General features: G+C 34.5%; 2 protein-coding genes across 3 annotated transcripts in view; one reads left to right on the top strand and one right to left on the bottom strand.

The window, feature by feature from the left end:
- Positions 1-107: 107 nt before the first annotated feature.
- The window catches only part of LOC145671965 (allatostatin C-like), a 330,694-nt gene continuing 308,837 nt past the window's right edge, over positions 108-21,964 (top strand). For both annotated transcript variants that reach the window (XM_081741159.1, XM_081741158.1), the window contains exon 1: positions 108-214. The gene's annotated coding sequence lies outside the window, so the exon portion shown is untranslated. The remainder of the gene's footprint in view (positions 215-21,964) is intronic.
- LOC145671964 (uncharacterized) lies at positions 8,599-14,107 on the bottom strand. Its single transcript, XM_081741157.1, has 2 exons — positions 12,897-14,107; positions 8,599-10,064 (listed from the first exon to the last, which is right to left on the bottom strand). The coding sequence occupies exons 1-2, from the start codon at positions 14,066-14,068 to the stop codon at positions 10,007-10,009; spliced, it is 1,230 nt and encodes a 409-aa protein (XP_081597283.1). The 5' UTR covers positions 14,069-14,107; the 3' UTR covers positions 8,599-10,006.

Genomic DNA, 21,964 nt, shown 5'->3' with positions numbered 1-21,964 from the left:
TTGAGAAAAGAACGCGTCTCTTGTGATTGGTTCACGGGATCTGTGACGTCGTTGAAACGATTTCGCGCGGGTGGCTTTCTCTAGCTACTAGCGTAATATAAATCTACGTTTTGCAGTCGAGAAATCCTCAGTCGGCAAAGGCAGACACGAGCGTTCAAACAGCAGACAGCATTCGGGCAGCCCTTCACAACAAGTAACCACACACCGAAAACAGGTAAGCGAAATAAAACTTACGAACAAAATAAAATAAAAAAGGACATTTTTTATCCACGAAATATGATTTATAGGACAATATTTATGTCGGATTTAATGTGTGTTTCATCAATTAAATAATATTTATTTGATACCTTAAATTCTTACGCATAAATTAAAGAAAATTTATTAGTTTTCAAAAGTGAAATTCTGATTTTAAAAAAAGAAAATCGTTCGGTTAATATCTTACGACGCCTTACTACTTTTCTTTTTTCTCTGAAGCGACCTATATTAAATGTTTACAGTCGCGATGCCTTAGTTTATAAGTTTCTACCTAGCAATTCCGTTCCCCAAGTTCGATCCCGGGCGGTTAGAAATTTATTTTGATCTCGTCCTAGTTCGGCAGAGAGATTCATCCAACATCTGCGAAACGAAAACGTGAGATAAACCTGGGAATAATGTGATCAAAGTTGAAAGTGAATGAGAAGGTAAAAAATATAGAGGAAAGATATTTTAAAAATAATCTTTGAATATTGTTTTTCGAACTTACATAAATCTGGATAGAATTGGAGATCCTTCGCGTCAGATGTGATTGTTAACTACCATTGCTCTTACGCGATTTTAGGACTAAATCATTCTGTCACTTGGTTGATAAATTTCCTTGAATGAAAAAGGCCGTTAAAGTACTATAACAGTATTTGCATCGTGCAACTAAGTAAACTATTACTCTTTAATGTATACAAAAAGTACGAAAGAGTAATAGTATTCAATATTCATCTGATAAAACAAGTAATGCTTTGCGAGAAGGTACCGACGAAAAGTATCAAACATACTTTCTCTTTAAGTTTAAAGCGTTATGTTTTTGCCATTTCGGCTCAGGAGACGGACATGATTAATAAAAGAAAATGATTGAGAAATTAATTTATTTATGCTCATCCGCCGGGAATCAAACACAGGACAACGTTTCAAAGGCACTCACACACATACTAGACGCTAGACCAACTCTGAGTTTTATCAAACAGTCTCTTGACATTCATCAGTTCTTCTGATATAAATAACTAAAATGTAAGGATATTTCAACTACATTGGCCAACACAGTATACCTCATAACTACACGATGAATGAACAACGATGGTATTATATCAGATTTGTCTTCAGTTGTTACACATACTTGTGGAAGATTTAAGTGAATTTAATTCGCTAGGTCGAACTCAAAATCTTTTACTTACACAGACAAGGAACAATTTCGTTCATTTACACGAGTACGGAACCTCACTAATAGAGCCCTCACCTCTTGTGCAAGGGATCCCAGGTTCGAATCAAGTTCAAGAGAGTTCGTTCAGGGTTCTCCCGTTTCCTTCCACATTCGCACTCCACCAATTCAGTCACAGTCATTTTCGTTAGTAATCAGTTTCCGTGAGCTAAAATGGCATAATTAAGGAATGTAAGACGAAAGATTTCATTTTCAGTTTTCAAGTCATTAATTTGTATTATTCTCTTGGGCATACAGCCATACATGCTATTTATAATGCTATTAAAGCTTTGCTGTACTTTCCTTTTCGTTAATTTGATTCATGTTCTAATCACTAAAGTAAAATTTATTGATTGATTTTTGAAAATTAGTTGATCAGAGCTTAACTTCCCTTTCAGTTCCCTCAGTTGAATTAAGAGGCATTACATTGGTAACTCCTAATGAAGTCGATATTTTAATCTATCCTCCATTCAAAAATCTTATTTATTGAAGTGGGTTCCGAACTGGCCCTAGAGTTTGTACCCGAGAAATGCTTCTCTTCCGCGAATAGAACCCGACACTTCTTGCTAAAGTTAGTATCTACTTAAAAAAAAAAAAAAAAAAAAAATCAATATCTTCGAAATTTGTAAGTCAATTTATTTAGAGTATGCTGTAGCATCTACAAAACGTAGGTACTCAAATACCTATCTTCAATTTCGAGTGTCTTAAAAAGAGAAAAAATAAGATTAATATTAATTTTGCTTGGATAATGTTTATCTATTCACTCAAGAAAAAGTGAAAAATTTGCCAAAGAAAAGTAAATAAATTTTATCGTGAAGAATTTAAGGACAGGCCCGTATCCACGGGAGGCCGAGATCTTTCTAAATTTTTACTGCCCCCTAAAAGTTTCACAGTCGGCTTGCAAGTGAGCTATAATATGGTGATGAAATATAATATGATTCGATCGGGCCTCCTAACTTCTACCGCCCTCTACATTTTTGGGCTGATTACGGGACTGTGTTAACGATCATGCCACCAGTAAAAATTAACCAATTTTGGATAAATTTCTCATTACATTTCGTATGCTACTTTCAATACCCTGAATACAGCGGAACTAATTTTAAATATATCCGTTTATTAGGTCACCAGAAAAATTTCCTGAGATTTGGGAAACTTAAATTTATTTGTACTCAGGTAGGCACCCAAATAATTTGGTTGAGACAGGGTCCTAGCTTTGGAAGGGAATACTATAGAGCACTACGTCTATGTAGTATTGAAAGGGGTTTTATTCTACACCCGAAAAGACGATAAGTAATTGTAAAATACTTCCACCTATATTTTCAAAACAAAAAAGGTAGAACTAGAATACTTTTAAAAGAGAAAAACTACATATGAAGTGTAAAACCAAAATATCATTCTACATTAATGTTTTTCCTGTGAAACAAGTATAGTTTTATTAAGAAAGTGTACAAACATATGTTAAGAAGTTTTGAGAGGGGGTCCGGACCCGGTGGACCTCCCGTGAGTACGCCTCTGTTTGTATCCCCTATTTGAGACGACTTTTCGAGAAACCCCATGGACATGTTTCTAAAAATAGCAGCATTGGGTTCAACGTCCTCAATCTACTATAAAAATTTAACTTAGAAATGTATCGAAGCGTACTTTTAACATTGGCATAAGCAGTACTTTAAAGATCCTAACTTTGAGCTCGTTTTTCTCGTTATCTCACGGATATGTTTCTTTTAAAAAATCAATGCATTTAGCGTACTCAAATAAGTATAGAACAGCACAATTAGAAATTTGTCCCAGCGTGGGCACATTTTACTATCAATATGGTTGTTAGGGCCTTGCTTGAAATCTGCGGATGTTATTATTTGGTATACCCATAAGTATTATATATCCAAGTCCGTACTTTAAACTATTTTCTGTTCAAAATCATTCTAAATCCATTGAGAATGCTATAAGAGCTTGACAGAACGAACTTAAAAAGAATTAATTTTTCTTACTAACTTCTACAGGCTTTATACCAATTGTTCTATGTGCTTTATTATTATACTCATTAAGCAATTCTTGTAATATATCTCCCCATTTATAATTTCCTTGAGTACTAATTTTTCCTATATGTTTTGTTTGATAGTTCTGTTAAAACTTTCTACGATATGTTGTTTTACGAAGACACATGCTCAAAATCGAGGGTTCGAAATTGAAAAATTCGTAAAATATCATTTTTCTATAAGTTACGGTTCCCAAGGTATGACTCCTTAAGTCTCCCGGAATCCCATCTTTATTGGCCAGTGTCTGGGAAAAGGTGGCAAGTTGACCAGTTGGTCAGTGGTCACCGGTTACTATTTGGCACCAAAATCTTCACCTTCCCCTTTAGGTATAGACCAACACCAATATGATCTCTCTACAAGTTACGGTTGGCGAGATACGGTTCCTTAAATCTCCCGAAATCAGGACTTTTTTAAGGCCAATATCTCGGGAATGGTAAGAGTGACGCGAAAGATTTCATCACTTCTTTTAGGTAGTTTTTGATGCTCTATCGAATGGAAGCCTCAAAGTTGAAAACAACGTAAATAACACACACACACACACACACACACACAAAGAAAATTCAGTAACGACTTGTTTAATTTCGTTGAAAATAGAGGTAAGAATTCTCAGCGCTATTTTACCATACTATTAATTGAAGGAATAAGTATAACTGAATACTTTCTCATTTCCCGCAAATAAGATTTTAACGTCATGATTGAAGTGTGTGTTCTCTGTGCGTGTGATCCTGTGATCGATTCCGAGTTAGAATATTTTGTCAACAATTTGACGAATTAATTGATCAATAATTCCACATAATTATTATCTGAAATAGGTGACGAATTATTACACATTCAACTGCTTTCCTCTCTACGTAATTATTATTTCTTTCTTCATGTCTAAAAAAGTGAGATTTTGAGATACGACCCTTCATCAAATTGTTGACGATTTGTCTTGGATCCAGACTTGAAAAATGGGTTGGGTTCCCCTTTAACCAACAGGTGTCGCCCTATATAGCCTCGGTGTCTAAAATGAACGTTAAACTTTAATAAACATAATAAATACATAAATAAATAAATGGATACTGGAAATTTATTCTTTTCAAAATTTTCAGAGAGCAACCTAAGAAGCTTCATTAGTTTTTTTTATAATAGTTAGATAGCTTTATTTTCTTTGCGGTCATATATTTATTTATTTATTTATTCTCGTTCAGTGAGAACGACATTGAATTTCAATTTAAATATTAAAATGCTAGGTTTATATGTTTGTCTCCAAAGAAAAAGTTTAGATGTGTGTCTCCAATCCTTTTGACAATGAGAACTCCAAAACTACAAGTGCTAGAAACGTGCCGTTCTCACAGGTTGATTCCAAATTTTGTGTTGATTGTCCAGTTTTAATTGAATATTTAGAAAAAAAAACGTGACCGTTATTTCGTTATTACACTTTTAGAGGTACGCTGGAAATGTTGAAATTTTAAAAAAGTAAAGCATCTTATCCTATGAGTTATAGATTCCAACACCATATAGTTGTATATAGGGTTGTATATGTCCCAGGCGTTTGTTTCATGGACAAATGATAATTAAAAACGAAGGATAACCATTTCTCTAATCTAAGATGATTCTTTATTGTTTTGAGTGTTTTGCCCAATAAACAACATATATCACTGGCATTATAATTAATTGTATATATAATGTATTTGGTTTTTACATACTACATACAAGAAGAAAACACTGATCATAAATGAATTAAAACGGGCTCAAATCTTGCAAACAAAGCTCGATATAGAACAATAATTGAAAAATCTTCCCTTTATGATTCCCCTTGCCGATTTTTAGCAAGACCGTCTTTCGCTTGTGTCTGTAAAGGGACATGTACAAATGTTGTGAGGAATGACAAGAAGATTCATGCTCATTAACATCTAAACCCATATCATTGCCGGAGTTTAATAAAGCCTCTGAATTTTTTATATTGCACTCGTAATATGATCTGTCATATTAACATCATCAGCATAAAACACAACTTGGTGAATGGCATTCATCTGCAAAATCTTTCGTATTCTCGATTTCTTTCGATACAAAACAATAATTATCCCTGTTATTCTGTGTGAATACAAAATATAGTCGCTTATTTTGGAAGAAGAACGCAAACAAAGTACTTGCAAATACAACCCTAAGGCGTATATTCAGATCCAAGAGGGACGGGGACAGAGAATGGTGGAAACTTCATAACGAGCAACTGCATAGTTTATACTGTTTACCTAACATTGTTAGGGTTATTAGGTGTAGGAGGCTTAGGTGGGCAGGTCGTGTAGGCAACATGGAAGACAGTAGGATCTCTTTCAAAATGTTTATTGGAAACCCAATAGGAGAAAGACCATTAGGAAGACTACACATAGAGGGAGGTCAATATTAAGACGTATTTCGCAGAAATGGAAGTACAAAGTAGAAACTCCATCCTTTAGCTAAGAAGAAAGGTCAGTGGAAAACGTTTGTGAATGGGTAGTGTAACATTCGGATTCCATGAAGCATAAATTTAGTTATTATTGTACTACTGGTAAGTTACTTGATACTATGTCAAATATTACTACGTATGAGCGACCTTAATTAATATTTTCGTGTTGGTGTGTAGTGGTTGTTCGTATTTAAATATCTATCAATTGTAGTTTTTTCTTCACCTTCATCTTTTATCTTCCACAATAACTGTTATTGATTTTTCTTATAATACAATTTATATTGAAGAAATATTTAATTATTTTCTCTTCATTTTTTTAATTAAGTCCACTATTGTCCTTTCCTCCCCCTTTAGTTTTATAACTGAACAGCTATAGCATAGTTGGTGGACGTTTACCAGTCAACTTGGTGGCCTGGGTTCACACCCAGTCGCGAAGAGAAATCTTTCTTATTTACCCCTGTTACACTGCAGCTCTGATGTTTAATCCTGTTTCTTTAAGCTGGCCACCTGAATCAACCTGGAAGGTTATCTTTATGAGTGCCAAAGCCAAAAACGATAACGAAAAGAGGGACAAATTTCACTTTTACTACCGTACTTTTATATGACTGTCTCGTCAGATCTTGCTAATTTTCTGCTAAAAAGTTAAATAAAACTTATTTCCGCTTTACCTCTTCCGCGGTTATGCCTTATGTTCTAAAGGAAACGGTGATGATGAAAATGAATGTTATGGTGAAATGAAGAAAGTGGGAGCTAACGAAAGAACTCCGTGGAAGCACACACACATACAAGGAGTTTGTCCACTTGGCGAGAGACGGGATCGAACGAAGGACCTCATGCACCAAAGAAGAGCTATCTATCACTGAGCTATTGCGGCCAACAAAGTTAAATAAAAAACATTTGTAATATAGTTTACTTGTAATACTTGTAATATTGGTTAAACAAGTAGATGTCATGTGTATGCCACGTGGAGGAGTTTGGTTTGTGTGTTTCGTATGATGTGTTCTCAACTAATATTAAAACCAAAAGTAGTAATTGATTTCTACCACTTCTAGTTTTAATAAAGAGCTCAGAGTGGGCATGCAATATATACTCGTACTTTGGACGATTAATTGACAGCAGAAAACACTCTTCTCACTAACCGTTTTGCTGTGTAGTGTTTAACGTTAAACCTGGAAATATTTCATTTCTGCTACTCGCTAAGAATGAATCACGAAAAGAATAATCAAGAAAATGGATTCCTAAGTTTTGACCCTTCAATGTCCTGGTCAAAATTTCTTGTGATGCATCAAGTATCTCTTGAGACTTATTTTGTCTCCTGGATGCAGTAAACATATAAAGGAGATTTTCTTATACCATTCTCCTTAAGAACTACTAATATAGCTACTGCAGTGGTGTAGTTAATAATAGCTAAACTTAGAAACCGTAAGAACAAGATTTGCTCCCGTGAGGATGAAGTTTATACCTCATTCTATTCTCGTTCCACTGCCTCGCAGTAGTTTGCAAATACTGTAAAATGGTGCCGTTACCGTCATGGTGTTGAAAGCCGACTAGCTGTGGAGCCTCTACCAACACCGGATGTAGGGTTAACTTATTGGTCTCTCCTGATTTGGGGCTTAACTTCACCTGCGTTTAATAGGTTATTTAACATCTTGTTGGGTTAACGAATCTTACGTTTTTTTTTTTCTGAAATATTATACGTTAAACGCTTTTACTTTTCCCGTAAGACAATTTTTTTTTCTGTTTTTAACACATAAATGGAAAAATAGTTTTGCACACTTTTGAAATGTGTTCACAAGTGAGTACGAACGAAAAATAATTAGTGGGACTAGTTTCTAACCTGTTAACAACGCAATCCACTGATATATCTTAGCAAAAGGAAAAATGCTACTGGTTGTGTTACTACCTCCTATCTAACCAGTACCCAGACTATGTTAAAGAACAATTTGGGTTTAGCATGTTACCCTTCGTCTGTCAGCACTGCCTCGATCATACGGCACTTCCAATCGATCTTGACACACTCTTGTGAGGAACGGATGCTGCTATAAATTAACAAAGGCAGAATTTCAAGTGATTCTTCGGTATGTCCTGCTAGGATTTCTATTTAGAGTTAAAGGCCAAAAAAGATTTGTGTAACATCAGCACCGTAACTTAGATACTTTTCTGAAGGGGGCAAGCATTAATATTTGGGCCCTCTAGAAAAAGTTGTTTTGGGCCCTCCCGTAAAATTCGAAAATAACCTTTTTTCCATATTTTTCTTACTCGTCATGGGCCCCCTGAGCCTGTGGGCCCTCCGTAGAACCTGGGCATGTACAATACATGACAAATTAATTAAGGGGACACTATTCACAAACACCAAAGCCATACGAATAAATACTATCTCTAGGGCCCCTAATAGTAGATATTTTATACTGAAATGGTCCTACGAGCTCATTTTTGCTTTATTTACCTTTTGTGTGCTGTTTTGTTTATGTAATGTAGTGAACCTGTTTGATGCTTCATTTATAATTTCATCCTCGTATTGTATATGGATCAAGAAAATTTTGTCTTAAGTGGACCCCTGGAGAGGTAGTTGCCCTCCCTGTCCCCCACAAGTTACGGCCCTGTGTAACGTACTAGGTTGAATGGATTTGAGCTTAAAACTCCTTTCAGCACAGAGTCATACGTGTAACGTAGCCTGAGTGAAGTTAAGTTTCGCCACAAAGACTAACGCCATTGGACATGTACTGTTTAAGTACATACACATAATTTATTTGAAATATGATGAATAAAACATTTAATTCTGAGTCTCTATACTCCAAATATGAAATAATGTAATTTCAAAATTAGTAATGAAAATCAAGGACTTTTAATTGACTGAACTTTTAATCAAGAATATAACAAAATATTAGGTTTTACATCAAAAACAACTAATTTATGGAATAATCATGAGACTAAGTATTTTTTTGAAGAAAAATTTCAACACTTACCAACATTGTCTGGCTCTAGAAACTATTACTTCCATAGCGAATTTTATTTCTTTTGCAATGCATTTAACGTTATCATTCCAAGAAACTAAACATGGAACACTAGACCCACTTCAAAAACTATTAATTGGGTGTTATACACACTCGTATATGTAAAGGGAGTCGTTCCCATAACGTAGATAAATTAAATATTTGAATAAAGTAGCCAAAATGTTTTTCTTTATAATCTTTGTTCTAATTCGGCAACCAGACACTTGAACTTATCGATCGAAAAACTATTTCTTTCCAAGTTTCAGAATACATTAGTTACAGCTTATAACAATTCACATTGTCACTCTAAACTGCATATATATTTTAAGAACTTTACACTAAGTTCCATTTCTGTACCACTTGAATTTACGAGTATTTGACTGTGTCCAGTTCTCGATCGTTGTCGTAATTATGAGCCTACTCTATGCCCGCGAACAACTTTCAGGTTCTAGTACTCGTTATTCCCGTTATAAATTCAATGGCGCTGTTTACCAATTTTAACCGACTATCATTTTTTTCCTTTTTTTTTATTTAATGAATCTGTTACACACACTCACCAGTATAGCAAAAAAAATTTCATACATTTTTTTTTTCCTAATTATGAATGTATATTTTCAAGTCCAATGTCGAAAACAAAATTTAATAATATAATTATCTATACCCACACACCGACTACAAAATAATAAAATCAAAAATAAAGCCCAATAAATCAACTAAATACCAACTACAAGTCCCACGTCTAAATGTCGAAAATAGTCTACAGTCAAAGTTCCAAGTACTAAATACATTCATAAATAAACATCTAATGGAAATTTAAAAAAAATAATGATTAAATTTATATCGAACATACAAATAATTTAAATATAACATACTAACCAAATATTATAGTAATATAATATACATAGCAAAATAGCAAATTCTAAACACTTACTTCTCTGCTTTACAAAATTCAAATAATCATGGATACAATCGTAATGGAACAATATGAATTACCACTGTAAATGACAATGTGAAAAGAACATCCAATCTTCCAATTCATGCCATTCCTTTCAATCAGATTCATCCACAATAAAAACCATTTGACTTGAGCGATGTCTAACCAGTAGACTTACAATAGCTCTTTCTGGAAGGGATCAACACCCCTTTTACAAAAGTATTTTCCAGGCCTGGAATTATAAAATCGTATTAGAACAACTTAAAACAACAATCATACTATACACTATCATACCATGAGTAACAAAATCAAAAATGAAATATGCAATGATTAATGGAAATTCACTATGCTCCATCTCAAGTGAAAGACAAAACTGTTATACTATAAACTTCTATCCGATCAAAATGCCTTAATTTAACCTTGGCTCCCTAAACTTTTTTGTCATAGAAACGTACACTTTCCTAATATCATTATCATCTTCGACTGCTTTGACCTGAACACAATTTGAATTTAAGAACTTGACTATGACGTACGGTCCCAGCCACCTATAGCATAAGCTTTTTGTAACTTTATCAGCTAGCGAGGACTGAAATTGTGACTTAATAAGAATCTTATCCCCAACGCTATAAGAAGTTCCAACTCTATTCTTATCATAAAGTCTCTTTCTACGCTGCCAAGCTAACTCCATGTTATGTAATGCGTTTTTCCAAATGTCAGGATTCCTCTTTCTAATATCTGTACAATCAATATTCCAACGTATATCTAATGGATCACACACGTTGTAAGTATACACTATGTCCATTGGACTATGTTTAAGTTCCGTATGAATAGCAGAATTTAATGAGAATTCAATCTCATGTATCCCTTTATCCCACAACTGTTGCTTTGTAGCAAAATATGATTTCAAACTGTCTTTCACCGATCTTATATATCTTTCACTTAAATTGCTAGCACTGTGGTAAGGGGAGATTCGAATATCTCTGATCCCGTTACTAAATAGAAAATCCTGAAATCTAGCTGAGACAAAAACACTATGGTTATCATGACTTAAAGCGTGGGGAAATCCGTGTCTGCACATTAATTTATATAATTTATTTATAAGTACCTGGCTAGATAAGGTCCGAAACGGTTCTAGATACATAAATTTAGAAAAAGAATCCACCACTATCAAACAATAGCGTCCAGAACTTGAATTCACCATTGGTCCTATTACATCACAAGCCCAATTACTATTTACAAATGTTTCATACGTTGAACTTAATTGACCCATAACCTTTTCATTATTACTTTTACTTTTCTGACATTGCACGCAAGAGGTTACGTAATCTTTAATTTCGGAAACCATCCCATCCCATGAATAACGGGCTGCAATTTTAGCTATAGTCCGAGAAGCCCCTAAATGCGATCCCGGCAAAATATATGAATGATAGAATTCTATAATATTTTTTGATAGACTCTTAGGGAGACAAATTTTATAAGGATTATGGATTGCTCGAGTCTTCTTACATAAAATCCCTTTTACTATTTTATACCCGGGAATATCTTCTTTATTATTTAATCTTTCAATAATACTCTTTAATTCAGGATCTATTTTCTGATGTTCCGCTATAGATAATTGAGCATAAGGCATATTCCAAATGTTAACTAAAAATAAATTTATCACCTCTTCATCCAAAGAAGGATCTTCAATAAATTCTTCAAAATCATTCGTATTATGCAAACGTGACAGAAAATCAGCAGGAACATTCAAATTTGATGGAACAGATTTTACTGTAAAATTAAATTCAAATAACCTGTACAATAAACTTCCATACCGCTTAATGCGTCTCAAATTACGTAAAGCATATGCTAATCCCAAGTGATCAACTTGTAATTCAAAAGGAGCGTGTAAATAAACACGAAACCGTTCCATGCATTCAACAACTGCTAACAATTCCAAAAGAAAAATCGGCTTATTCATATCATATTTACGCAATTTTCGACTAAAGAACGATATTGGTACTAGGTTGCCTTCCTTATCATACTGTGACAATGTTCCTCCTAGAGAACGCATTGAGGAATCTGAGGTAACTACAAACTTACTATTTAAATCTGGCAATTTAAGCACAATATAACTCTCAAACATTTCTTTTAATTTATTTAAAGACTCTTGTTGTTCGCTACCCCAACAAAAAGGAACCTTTGGAGACCTTAGCCGAGAAATAGGTTCTATTATTTCTTGAAAATTAGGTATATACTTACTGTAGTACTGGGCAAAAGAACATAGAGAAATAACTCCACGTCTACTTTTTGGAGCTGGTAGTTTACGGATAACCTCTAATCTAGATGGATCCATATAAATGTTTCCATCCTCTATGATATGTCCTAAGAACGAGATTTTCTTTTGAAAAAGGAACATTTATTCAAGGACAAAGTCAAACCATTTTCAGCTAATTTCTTTAACACAATTTCTAAAGTTTCTTTATGTGTTTCTATATCAGGAGATTTTATCACAAGATCGTCAAAATACCACGTGACACCCTGTTCTTTCATTGAATAAAATATGTCTGTCAATACCTTACTCAACACAAAAGATCCTGAAGCTAATCCAAATGGAATATATCGAAATTCAAAAAGACCTCTATGAGTTAGAAAGGCTGTATATTTGTAAGAATCTGGATTCAATTTAAGGGTATAATATGCTTTCTTTATATCTAACCTCGACATCACTACACCATCTGAGAGTTCTGCAAGAACATCCTCAATTCTAGGCGTATAGTGAGGATTTAATATTAAATTACGATTGAGATCAATATAATTAATTACAAGCCGTTTGGAACCATCCTTGTTTCCCACCTGGAAACAAGGAGAGGAATAATCACTAGTACTAGGCTGAATTATATTATTTGCTAATAACTCATCTAGAATAACATCAAGTTGTTTTTGAGCAACCCTTGACATAGGATAAGCTTTATGCTTAATAGGAGTAAAATCTTTTAACAAAATAGTATGCTCGAAATTTTTAACTTCACCAACAACATTATTAAATACAACATTATAAGTTTTAACTAAACCATCTACATACCGTTGTAATGAAGGATCCAGTTCTAAAAGTTGAGGATCTATATGGACTGAAGGTTCCCTCGAATCCTTGTTAATGGTCTGGTACAATAAAGATGATGATGACACCTTAGCAGAATGGCTGGCAACACTGCTATTTTCGAAACGCCGTCCCACTTCAGTAACATCACTTCCAACAAACGCTCTTGAATGTAAGTCTCTATGGTCACAATTTGGATTTCCATTAAACGGATTGGCTACGACATCTCGTAGAAACATTTTAGTCGAGTTATACGGTGTATCATTGCTATATGCTAAATTATTAATGTCCTCATTATCCATATTATTGAGGTTCATTTCACTAGAAAAAGGCAATGACGTATTATAACGTAAAGGCACCACACTATGTTCCAAATCCAATTTTAAAATATTATTGTTTAAATCAATAGTGGCTTTAATAGCTTTTAGTTCGTTAACTCCGATAATGAAAACAGGTTGCAAGTTAGAAACCAAATAAAACTTGAGTTTATAAACCTGATTTCGGAAGCGTAATGGAACATAAACAGCACTGTCTAGTTTTATTTTCTTTTGATCCACTCCCACACCACTGAAATAATCAGTTAAGATTCGCACAGGAAATTTCTGTTTCGAGTTCCATTGCAGGAATCGTTCCTTATTTATTAAAGACACTGTACTACAAGAGTCCAAACCACCAATAAGATTTTCTCCCAAAATATACGCAGACACAAAGGTAGCAACCAAATTATTACGATCACTTGAACAAATTTTTACTGATGTCTGATTGTTAATTTTATTTCCCATCATCTTATTATCTTCACCATTCCGAGAACGAACCAAGGTCCTCTGCGCACTATCACCAGAAGGTGAGCCCTGTTCACCCACTGTCATTCCTTTACTCACTGATTGTTTATCATTTTTAACAAAGTTTTTCTGTGCTGACTTTTCCGTAGTATATTGAGTAAATTGCTTACTATGCCGTTGAGATAAAAGTTTCTTATTTAATAACTGTTGTTTACGAATCTCACATTTTGCAACTGGATGAGGGCCACTACACTCATAACACTTTAGAATAGTTTTATAAGGTTTACTCTTTAAACATTTACTAGCAGTCTCACTTTGCACTAATGCCGAATAAATACGTACATTCTTTTGATGGAGTTCAAATTGCTTGACCATGTCTATTAATTCCGCAAGAGAGTTCGGGTAGGAATAACCAAAAACCTTATAAACAACTTCGGGATTTAGTACGGCCATTAAAATGTCTTTTACTGCACTGTCATTTAAATGTCCATAACAAATTGTATAACTATCAACGACCTTGTTGACGAATTCCACTGCATTCTCATATGGCCTTTGCAAGCAATTCACAAATGAATCGAGAATGAATTTACGGCCTATAGGGGTCACTATCTTATTAAATAAGAACGAAGCAATTTTTAACCAATCATGTGAGAAAGTAAAAACATTCAACAATTCGCTATGGAAATTACCTACGGCCTTCCCTATAGCTGCCATAAGAATACTTTCTTTAGGAAAGATGTTTAATTTAGCTATTTTATAAACTGACAACAAAAACTGAAATAATATACTGTCATCCTGACCATCACAAACAGGTATTTGTTTACATAAATTAGTAAAGCTGTCCGCAGCAATGTCTACAGTTACTTTATCAAAATTTGTATTAAAAGGCATAAATGAATGTACTACTCGTGAATCACCAGGCACAATTCTTTCTGTTTTAAAAGCAAAAGAACGAACACTTTCTTTTTCTTCTTCTTTCGCCTTCAAAACAGCTGATTCACACGCGACTCTGAATGGGTTGTTATCAGCAAGGCAATCTAAAGAACTTCCGTGAACAGCCTTGGGGTCTGTTTTCACACACACACTATCAACAAACACCTGCCTCGTATCGCTATCGCTGCTAAGTAAACAACTGGTATCATCACGTTCTGTTTGTAAGAGAGGACTAAACATATCGCCAAAAGACGATAGAGACTGTTCGTCTACCTGAGTATTAGTAGTATCCATATTCCTCTGCACAAAAATTCCATGCGAACCATTAGAAAAACCATTCAATATTAACTGACCTGGATAAGATAATTCTGAATGCTCGGACTCCATTATAAACAACAGTTGCACAAAAGCCAAGCAACTATAAACTCTAAAACCGGTCTACGACGAACGGCTATGGCTTTCGTTAATGTACTATCTCGACTTTCATACGACAACTTAGCCTCATGAATTTTGTGCTTATTAAATAAGAATTTATACAGAAGGTAAGAACGATCGAAATATATTATGATAATATACAGCGTGCACTACTAAAGATCGTAACAACTTGTACGGTGCACACGCCTAATCAATAATTACGACAACGATTTTGTGTAACGTAGCCTGAGTGAAGTTAAGTTTCGCCACAAAGACTAACGCCATTGGACATGTACTGTTTAAGTACATACACATAATTTATTTGAAATATGATGAATAAAACATTTAATTCTGAGTCTCTATACTCCAAATATGAAATAATGTAATTTCAAAATTAGTAATGAAAATCAAGGACTTTTAATTGACTGAACTTTTAATCAAGAATATAACAAAATATTAGGTTTTACATCAAAAACAACTAATTTATGGAATAATCATGAGACTAAGTATTTTTTTGAAGAAAAATTTCAACACTTACCAACATTGTCTGGCTCTAGAAACTATTACTTCCATAGCGAATTTTATTTCTTTTGCAATGCATTTAACGTTATCATTCCAAGAAACTAAACATGGAACACTAGACCCACTTCAAAAACTATTAATTGGGTGTTATACACACTCGTATATGTAAAGGGAGTCGTTCCCATAACGTAGATAAATTAAATATTTGAATAAAGTAGCCAAAATGTTTTTCTTTATAATCTTTGTTCTAATTCGGCAACCAGACACTTGAACTTATCGATCGAAAAACTATTTCTTTCCAAGTTTCAGAATACATTAGTTACAGCTTATAACAATTCACATTGTCACTCTAAACTGCATATATATTTTAAGAACTTTACACTAAGTTCCATTTCTGTACCACTTGAATTTACGAGTATTTGACTGTGTCCAGTTCTCGATCGTTGTCGTAATTATGAGCCTACTCTATGCCCGCGAACAACTTTCAGGTTCTAGTACTCGTTATTCCCGTTATAAATTCAATGGCGCTGTTTACCAATTTTAACCGACTATCATTTTTTTCCTTTTTTTTTTATTTAATGAATCTGTTACATACGAGACGAGAAAGCTTAACGTGGGATCCGAATCCCATGAGATCCCACAGGACTCATACCCATTATAATATACAGGAGTCATTATAGTATACCTCCTTTGGATTTTATATGCTGCAATTATTTTTATTGAAAGTGATTATTCCACGCTACTTGAAACCAATTATTTGTTTGATATATGTAAATTCTGAGTATATCATACATCTTCCTTCGTTTTCTCAAAAATCGTTAAATGTTCCCTTTTTCTCTGAAATATTTGGCAACCAAATCCTTAAAATTACAAAACATCCCGCTATTATATGAAGTATTTTGAAGAAACGAATTAAGTTAGGATGGTTACTCTATATGTTTCCCAACTTCAATCTTTAAACATCATTTTATCTTACTTTAAGACTATACAAATACATTTTTCCCTAATGCTTATCAACTAAATTTATGTCCATATCACAATTATGTCTTATGTGGGCAACGTGATAATCATTTCTGTTATCTTGTATGGTTGTGAAACATGATCGCTTACTCTGAAGGAAGAAAGCAAACTGAAAGTATTTGAGAATAAAATCCTGAGGCGAATATTTGGATCCAAGCAGAAGGGAAATGGGGAATGAATGGCCGAAATTTCTAACGAGCAACTACATAATTTTAAAGTTTACCAAACATTGTTAGGGTCATCAAGTCGAGGAAGCTCAGGTGGGCACGTCATGTAGACAGGATGGGAGAAAGTAGAAACGCTTTCAAAGTCTTACCTGGAAGACCAATCGGAAAACTACCATTAGGAAGACCTAGGCGCAGGTAGGAGGGCAATATTAAGACGGATTTCGCAGAAATAGCAATACAAAGTAAAAACTGGTTCCAGTTGGCTAAGGATAAAAGTCAATAGAGGGCTTTTGTGAACACGGCATTGAACCTACGGGTTTCATAGGATATAGAGTTAGTTAGTGACCAACGTGACCAGCTCAGGTTAGTCAACTTTGTTCTTTTTCTTGAAAATTTGATGGTGACCAACATTTGTGGTAGCAGCTTAAATGAAAATTACAGATCTTTCAATTTTCCTAACGTTAAGTCAAGTGTCCCTAACCTTATAACTTCAAATCAGGACTACATTTTAAATACTATTTTTTTTCTCACATGCCTAGAGCTTGCTTTATCTGTTAGATTTATATCGTGATCAACTAAAATTTCATGTTGTTTATCATTATTTAGACTGCCCAATTAACTTCTGGTTACATAAAATATTAATGCGCATGTCTAAATATGGTTACGTCATATCAGGCGTGCCCCCAGAAATTTTTATTAGGGGTACCAATACTAAAAGCTACTATGTCTATATAGGATTGAAGAAATGTTATTCTGTACCCAATAAGTAATTGTAAAATACTTGCAGCTTTATTTTCAGAAATAGATTGTTTTATAAGAGAAAGATTATGGATGAAGTGTAAGATCAAATTTTCATGTTACACCAATAATTTCCCTGTTAAACAATAAGAAAGTGTAGAAATGTATGTTGAGTTAGGAAGTTTTCCGGGCATCCGGACCCAGTAGAACCCCTGTGGGTGCACCTCTCCCTCATGTAAATGGTAGTATGTTAATTATAGGTTGTCGGTAAAGCTTGCTAAACACACGGTAACAAGTGTCTGTAATTTATGGTATGTATACTACGTTTATATTGCCAGAAACGTGTGCAAGGAATGGCTCCTGGGAATCCGGATCTCCTGTCATATCAAAGATACCTCGTGGCTATGTGATTAGAGTAAGCGTCTTTGGAACAGCAGACCCGAGTTCGATTTCCAATGGAAGTTCACGTGTTTCGGATTCTGCGTTAAGCTGTAGGTTCACGTCTCATATAGCCTTAACACTGAAACAGATGCTAAACTCTATTCCAATCAAGAAAATTCTTATCATATTTGTTCATTGGACTAAAAACGTACAAAGAAATCAATACTATATTTCATTAGATTGATTTAAATTTCGTTATTAAGAGTCTGACTTACAAAAAATAATACGAAATTTACTATTTTTATTTTGCTTCTTTTTCATAAGTGAAAGGAGATAATGAAATGCAGCATACCACAATCAGAGATAATGTTATCCTACGACAGAAAATATGAAACTGAAACATTTTCAGTGTTACCAGAATAAAATGAAATAAAATCTTTGAGTTTTACGTCCCACGGAAATGCCGGATAGGCTAAAGGAGACGGTGATGATGACAAACGAATGAAGTGGTGTGATGAATAAAGTGAAAGGAAACGGAAGAACCAGGGAAAATCCACACACATAGTGTTTGTCCACCACAAAGTGCACTTGGCGCGAGCTGGGGTAGAACTGGGGACCACATACACCAGAGGTGAACGCTCTACCACTGAGCCACCGCGGTCCCATCAGTGTTGTCATAATAACATTTCCCCCAAGATCTAAGTTACGGCAGCTACTAGAGGAACGAACTCAGTTCCATTTGATTATGTATCATATTGTTTTGAAATCCTGTGACCTATTTTTTTAAATAACATTGTTATTTAATTTTAATAACTATATGTTAAAACTATTTTGTTTCTTACAAACAGAATACAACTATTACTTTTTTATATAAAAAAGGTAGCTCACTGAATTCGAAAATAACATGACACGTAATCAAATGCTATTGAGTTCGTTTCTCCAGTCGCTGTCTTAACTTTGATTTTGAAGGAAATGTTATGCTGGCAACATTGTAATTTACATGGATGGCAACACTGAAATTCTTTACGTGCATATTTTCTGTTATAAAATGGCATTATCTATGATTGTGATAAGTTGCATTTCATTATCTTCTTTCACTTCTGAAAAACAAGCAAAAGAAAAATGGTAAATCTTGTATTAGCTTATTTTTAATATATCAGGCTGTTAAGTGTACAAAACGCTATTGATATTTTTTTTTAATTTTTAGTTTAAAAACTGGAAATGAATAAATGGCTCAGGTCCAACGCACTAAACTTTCTCACTCTTACTTCTTAAGTTCAATTATGTTATTCTGCAGTTATTACGGAAATTTTATTTACGAAATATGAACATTTTTTTTAGTAGGCGCTATGGGAAAGCTGTATCGAAGAAAATACCTTCAGCTTCAAAGTATCCTTGGGTAACTTTCTATGAGAAATTATTCATTTTATGTTGTAGGGTTGTTATGAAAAGGCTTTCTTACAAAATATGAATAAAATTGAGTTAGTCGTTCTAATAGTTCGTAAAGAATATCCCCCAAGAGTAAACTACCACTCACAGACTTCTTTATTCGTAATAAATAATAATAAATTAAGTATTTATTAATAGAAACAACACAAAATGAACGGAACAGCTAATTAGTAAACCTTTTGGAAAGTAAATTCATCCCCAACGTAAATTATTTATACCATATTATAGATTTCTTAATGCAACATTTATTTTTTAAATATTAACAAAGTTGCCTGCCTATGGTGTTTGTGAGAAATTATAAAAATAATTACAAAATTTGTTGGTAACTATAAAATTTTTGATACTTAAACAACATATTAACTGAAATACTTGTGTAACCAGCGATGCTCATTTCTGTATAACATTTAAGGGCTTGTTCAGGTATATATCGTGAGGTTGTATGATATCTGAGCAAAGTTATCCAGAATATGTGGGCTAAGGCGAACTTTGAGGTTGCTCGGGTTCTCTTCCCTTTACCTTCGCCTCAGGATCAGCAACATATGTGTTACGTGTGATCAGTAGATACAAGTGAGGTGTAATGATTACCTCAGTTTTATCTGTCTCACGGATAGAGGAAGGTTACCAAAGAGCACGCACTTAATATTCATCTTGAAAAAGCTCCAAAAATAATGAAGCAAAAATTATATAAATTGAATATAATTTTAACTGAAGGTTAAGCTACATTGTAAGAAATGGAAAACTTTACTACTAAATGTAAATATGGAGATATACGTTAAAAAGTGAAAAAACCCAAATGCGTACTCTTAAGAACCACTGTCCCAAAGAGTGCGTTTCGTGGTCCCTAAGAGGGCGTACTCAACACCTATCATACTTGAAACCCAAATCCCCTTCGTAAGACGAATACTGATCATGTCACCATCGTTCACAACTATTACACTGAATTCAGTCCTCATCAATTGGTTCTTCATACAATTCGTGACACATTGGGCTTGAAATTTGGTTGATCTCAGCTGCAGTTTTCTCTGTTGAAGTGGATGGTTCATTGAGATGATGAAAAAGTTTTCTCTTTGACTTAACTTTCCTTTAATTCGTTTGCTCTGAAGGACCTTGTGAAATGGAGCACTAGTAAAAATTTCAGATCGAACTTTGGTACGTGCAGTTTGTCGTATTTCTTTTATTTCGGAAAAGGAATGATGTATCTCGGATGAACAGACGTGTTTGAAGTTGTGGCTTCTGTAAGTGTATGACGTTTCCCTTTCTGTATGCTATTACCATTCCATGAAAGGCAATAGCAAACTACCATGGATTCACCATGCCTGGGGATCTTCGGGCAGAATATATCATCATCATCATTATCATTCTAATTTAATAAATTCTGTAAATTGAAAATAATTCTTATAGAAGTTGGTGCTTGAATCGAAGACAAACAATTGCAAATAATTCTACAATCCATTCAAATATTCTGTTATACTCCGCTTTTTTAAACTAACTAACTACAAAGAATAACCATATAGTCTGTATGACGAATGCCGCTACCTACACACACTCTTAATGGAATTATCTCAAGGAGTACGCGCGCGGTCTTTGGTAACTCACTAACGCGCACTCTTTGGGAAACAACAGTCAATTCGAGTGAAATTCATCCAGATGGCTGCATATGCAAGAACCCCGAAACTAAGACATGGAAAACAATTCTATCTACATTCATGTTTTCTACCATGCAACAAAGGTACTGTAGTTAGCTATTATATCAGAAAAATTTCTTAACTAAGAGTACTAAAATATTACATCAAGAGTTCAAAAAAGTTATTTTAATCTGTATTTTTTATGTTTGGAGCTATACGTTAACCTCTGTTTTCTTCGTATCAACACTCACACAAAGACGCATCAAACAGCGTAGCAATAATAATTCTATGTGTTACCACTTCAGCGTAATTGGCGCTGCGCGCTCTTAGGGCGTGCGTACTCTTTGGTAACCCTCCTCTATGCTCTGTAGGATAAATAAGAATGGTAGTTGATGAATGGGAATGATTATTAAACAATTCATGGAACGAAATTATGGGGCAAAGGGAGGAAAACTACTAAAAGGTTGTCAATCACAATCTCACACGGACTGGGGTCGACCCACTGAGAGAAAAGAAATGCTTAGTTTTAGTCTAGGAAATCCGAACAGGCAAAATTTATCAGTACTTTGTATCACACACAAGATTTCTCTCTACCAGGCTACGTACAGGTTTCTTACTTAACCAGGACCAATCTCTACAGTCGCCAATAGACGACAATCATGTTGAGCCTCCTTCGGCACGTGCAAGATGCACAAAATCATGGCTATGTACTTTGATAAACATTATTAGGTTATGTAGGGACACTACACAGTATAGTAAATCTGCGCCACAACGGAAATTGCAGTTCTTCTGCCGATACAGGGGCAGTGACAGGAGATCTGCCTGGGGTCGGAATCTACGGGTTTTCTCTCTAAATGCGTTTGATTTTTCTCTCCGTATGGAGACTTTTACCATCAGAGGTGAGTACTCTACTGCTTATCTACCGAAGTACAAGGGCGCCGATCCTGGGGACCGGGCCCACCAATGCTCATGTGGGCCCCATGTATTTTTTTGAATATGTATTTTTAGTTTTGTTTGTAGTG

The sequence above is a fragment of the Thermobia domestica genome, chromosome 15 (genome assembly GCF_964235325.1).
Source record: "Thermobia domestica chromosome 15, izTheDome1.hap1.1, whole genome shotgun sequence".
NCBI lineage: Eukaryota > Metazoa > Arthropoda > Insecta > Zygentoma > Lepismatidae > Thermobia > Thermobia domestica.
The sequence above is the reverse complement of the archived record's forward strand: the minus strand, read 5'-3'. Positions and strand labels throughout refer to the sequence as shown.

Bases quoted from the DNA above. Each gene is read 5' to 3' on its own strand.
- LOC145671964 (XM_081741157.1), bottom strand. From the start codon at position 14,068: ATGGTCAAGCAATTTGAACTCCATCAAAAGAATGTACGTATTTATTCG. The intron at 10,065-12,896 runs GTATGTAGATGG...TTATAATTCCAG, and splicing joins CTGGATCCTTCATTACAACG to GCCTGGAAAATACTTTTGTA.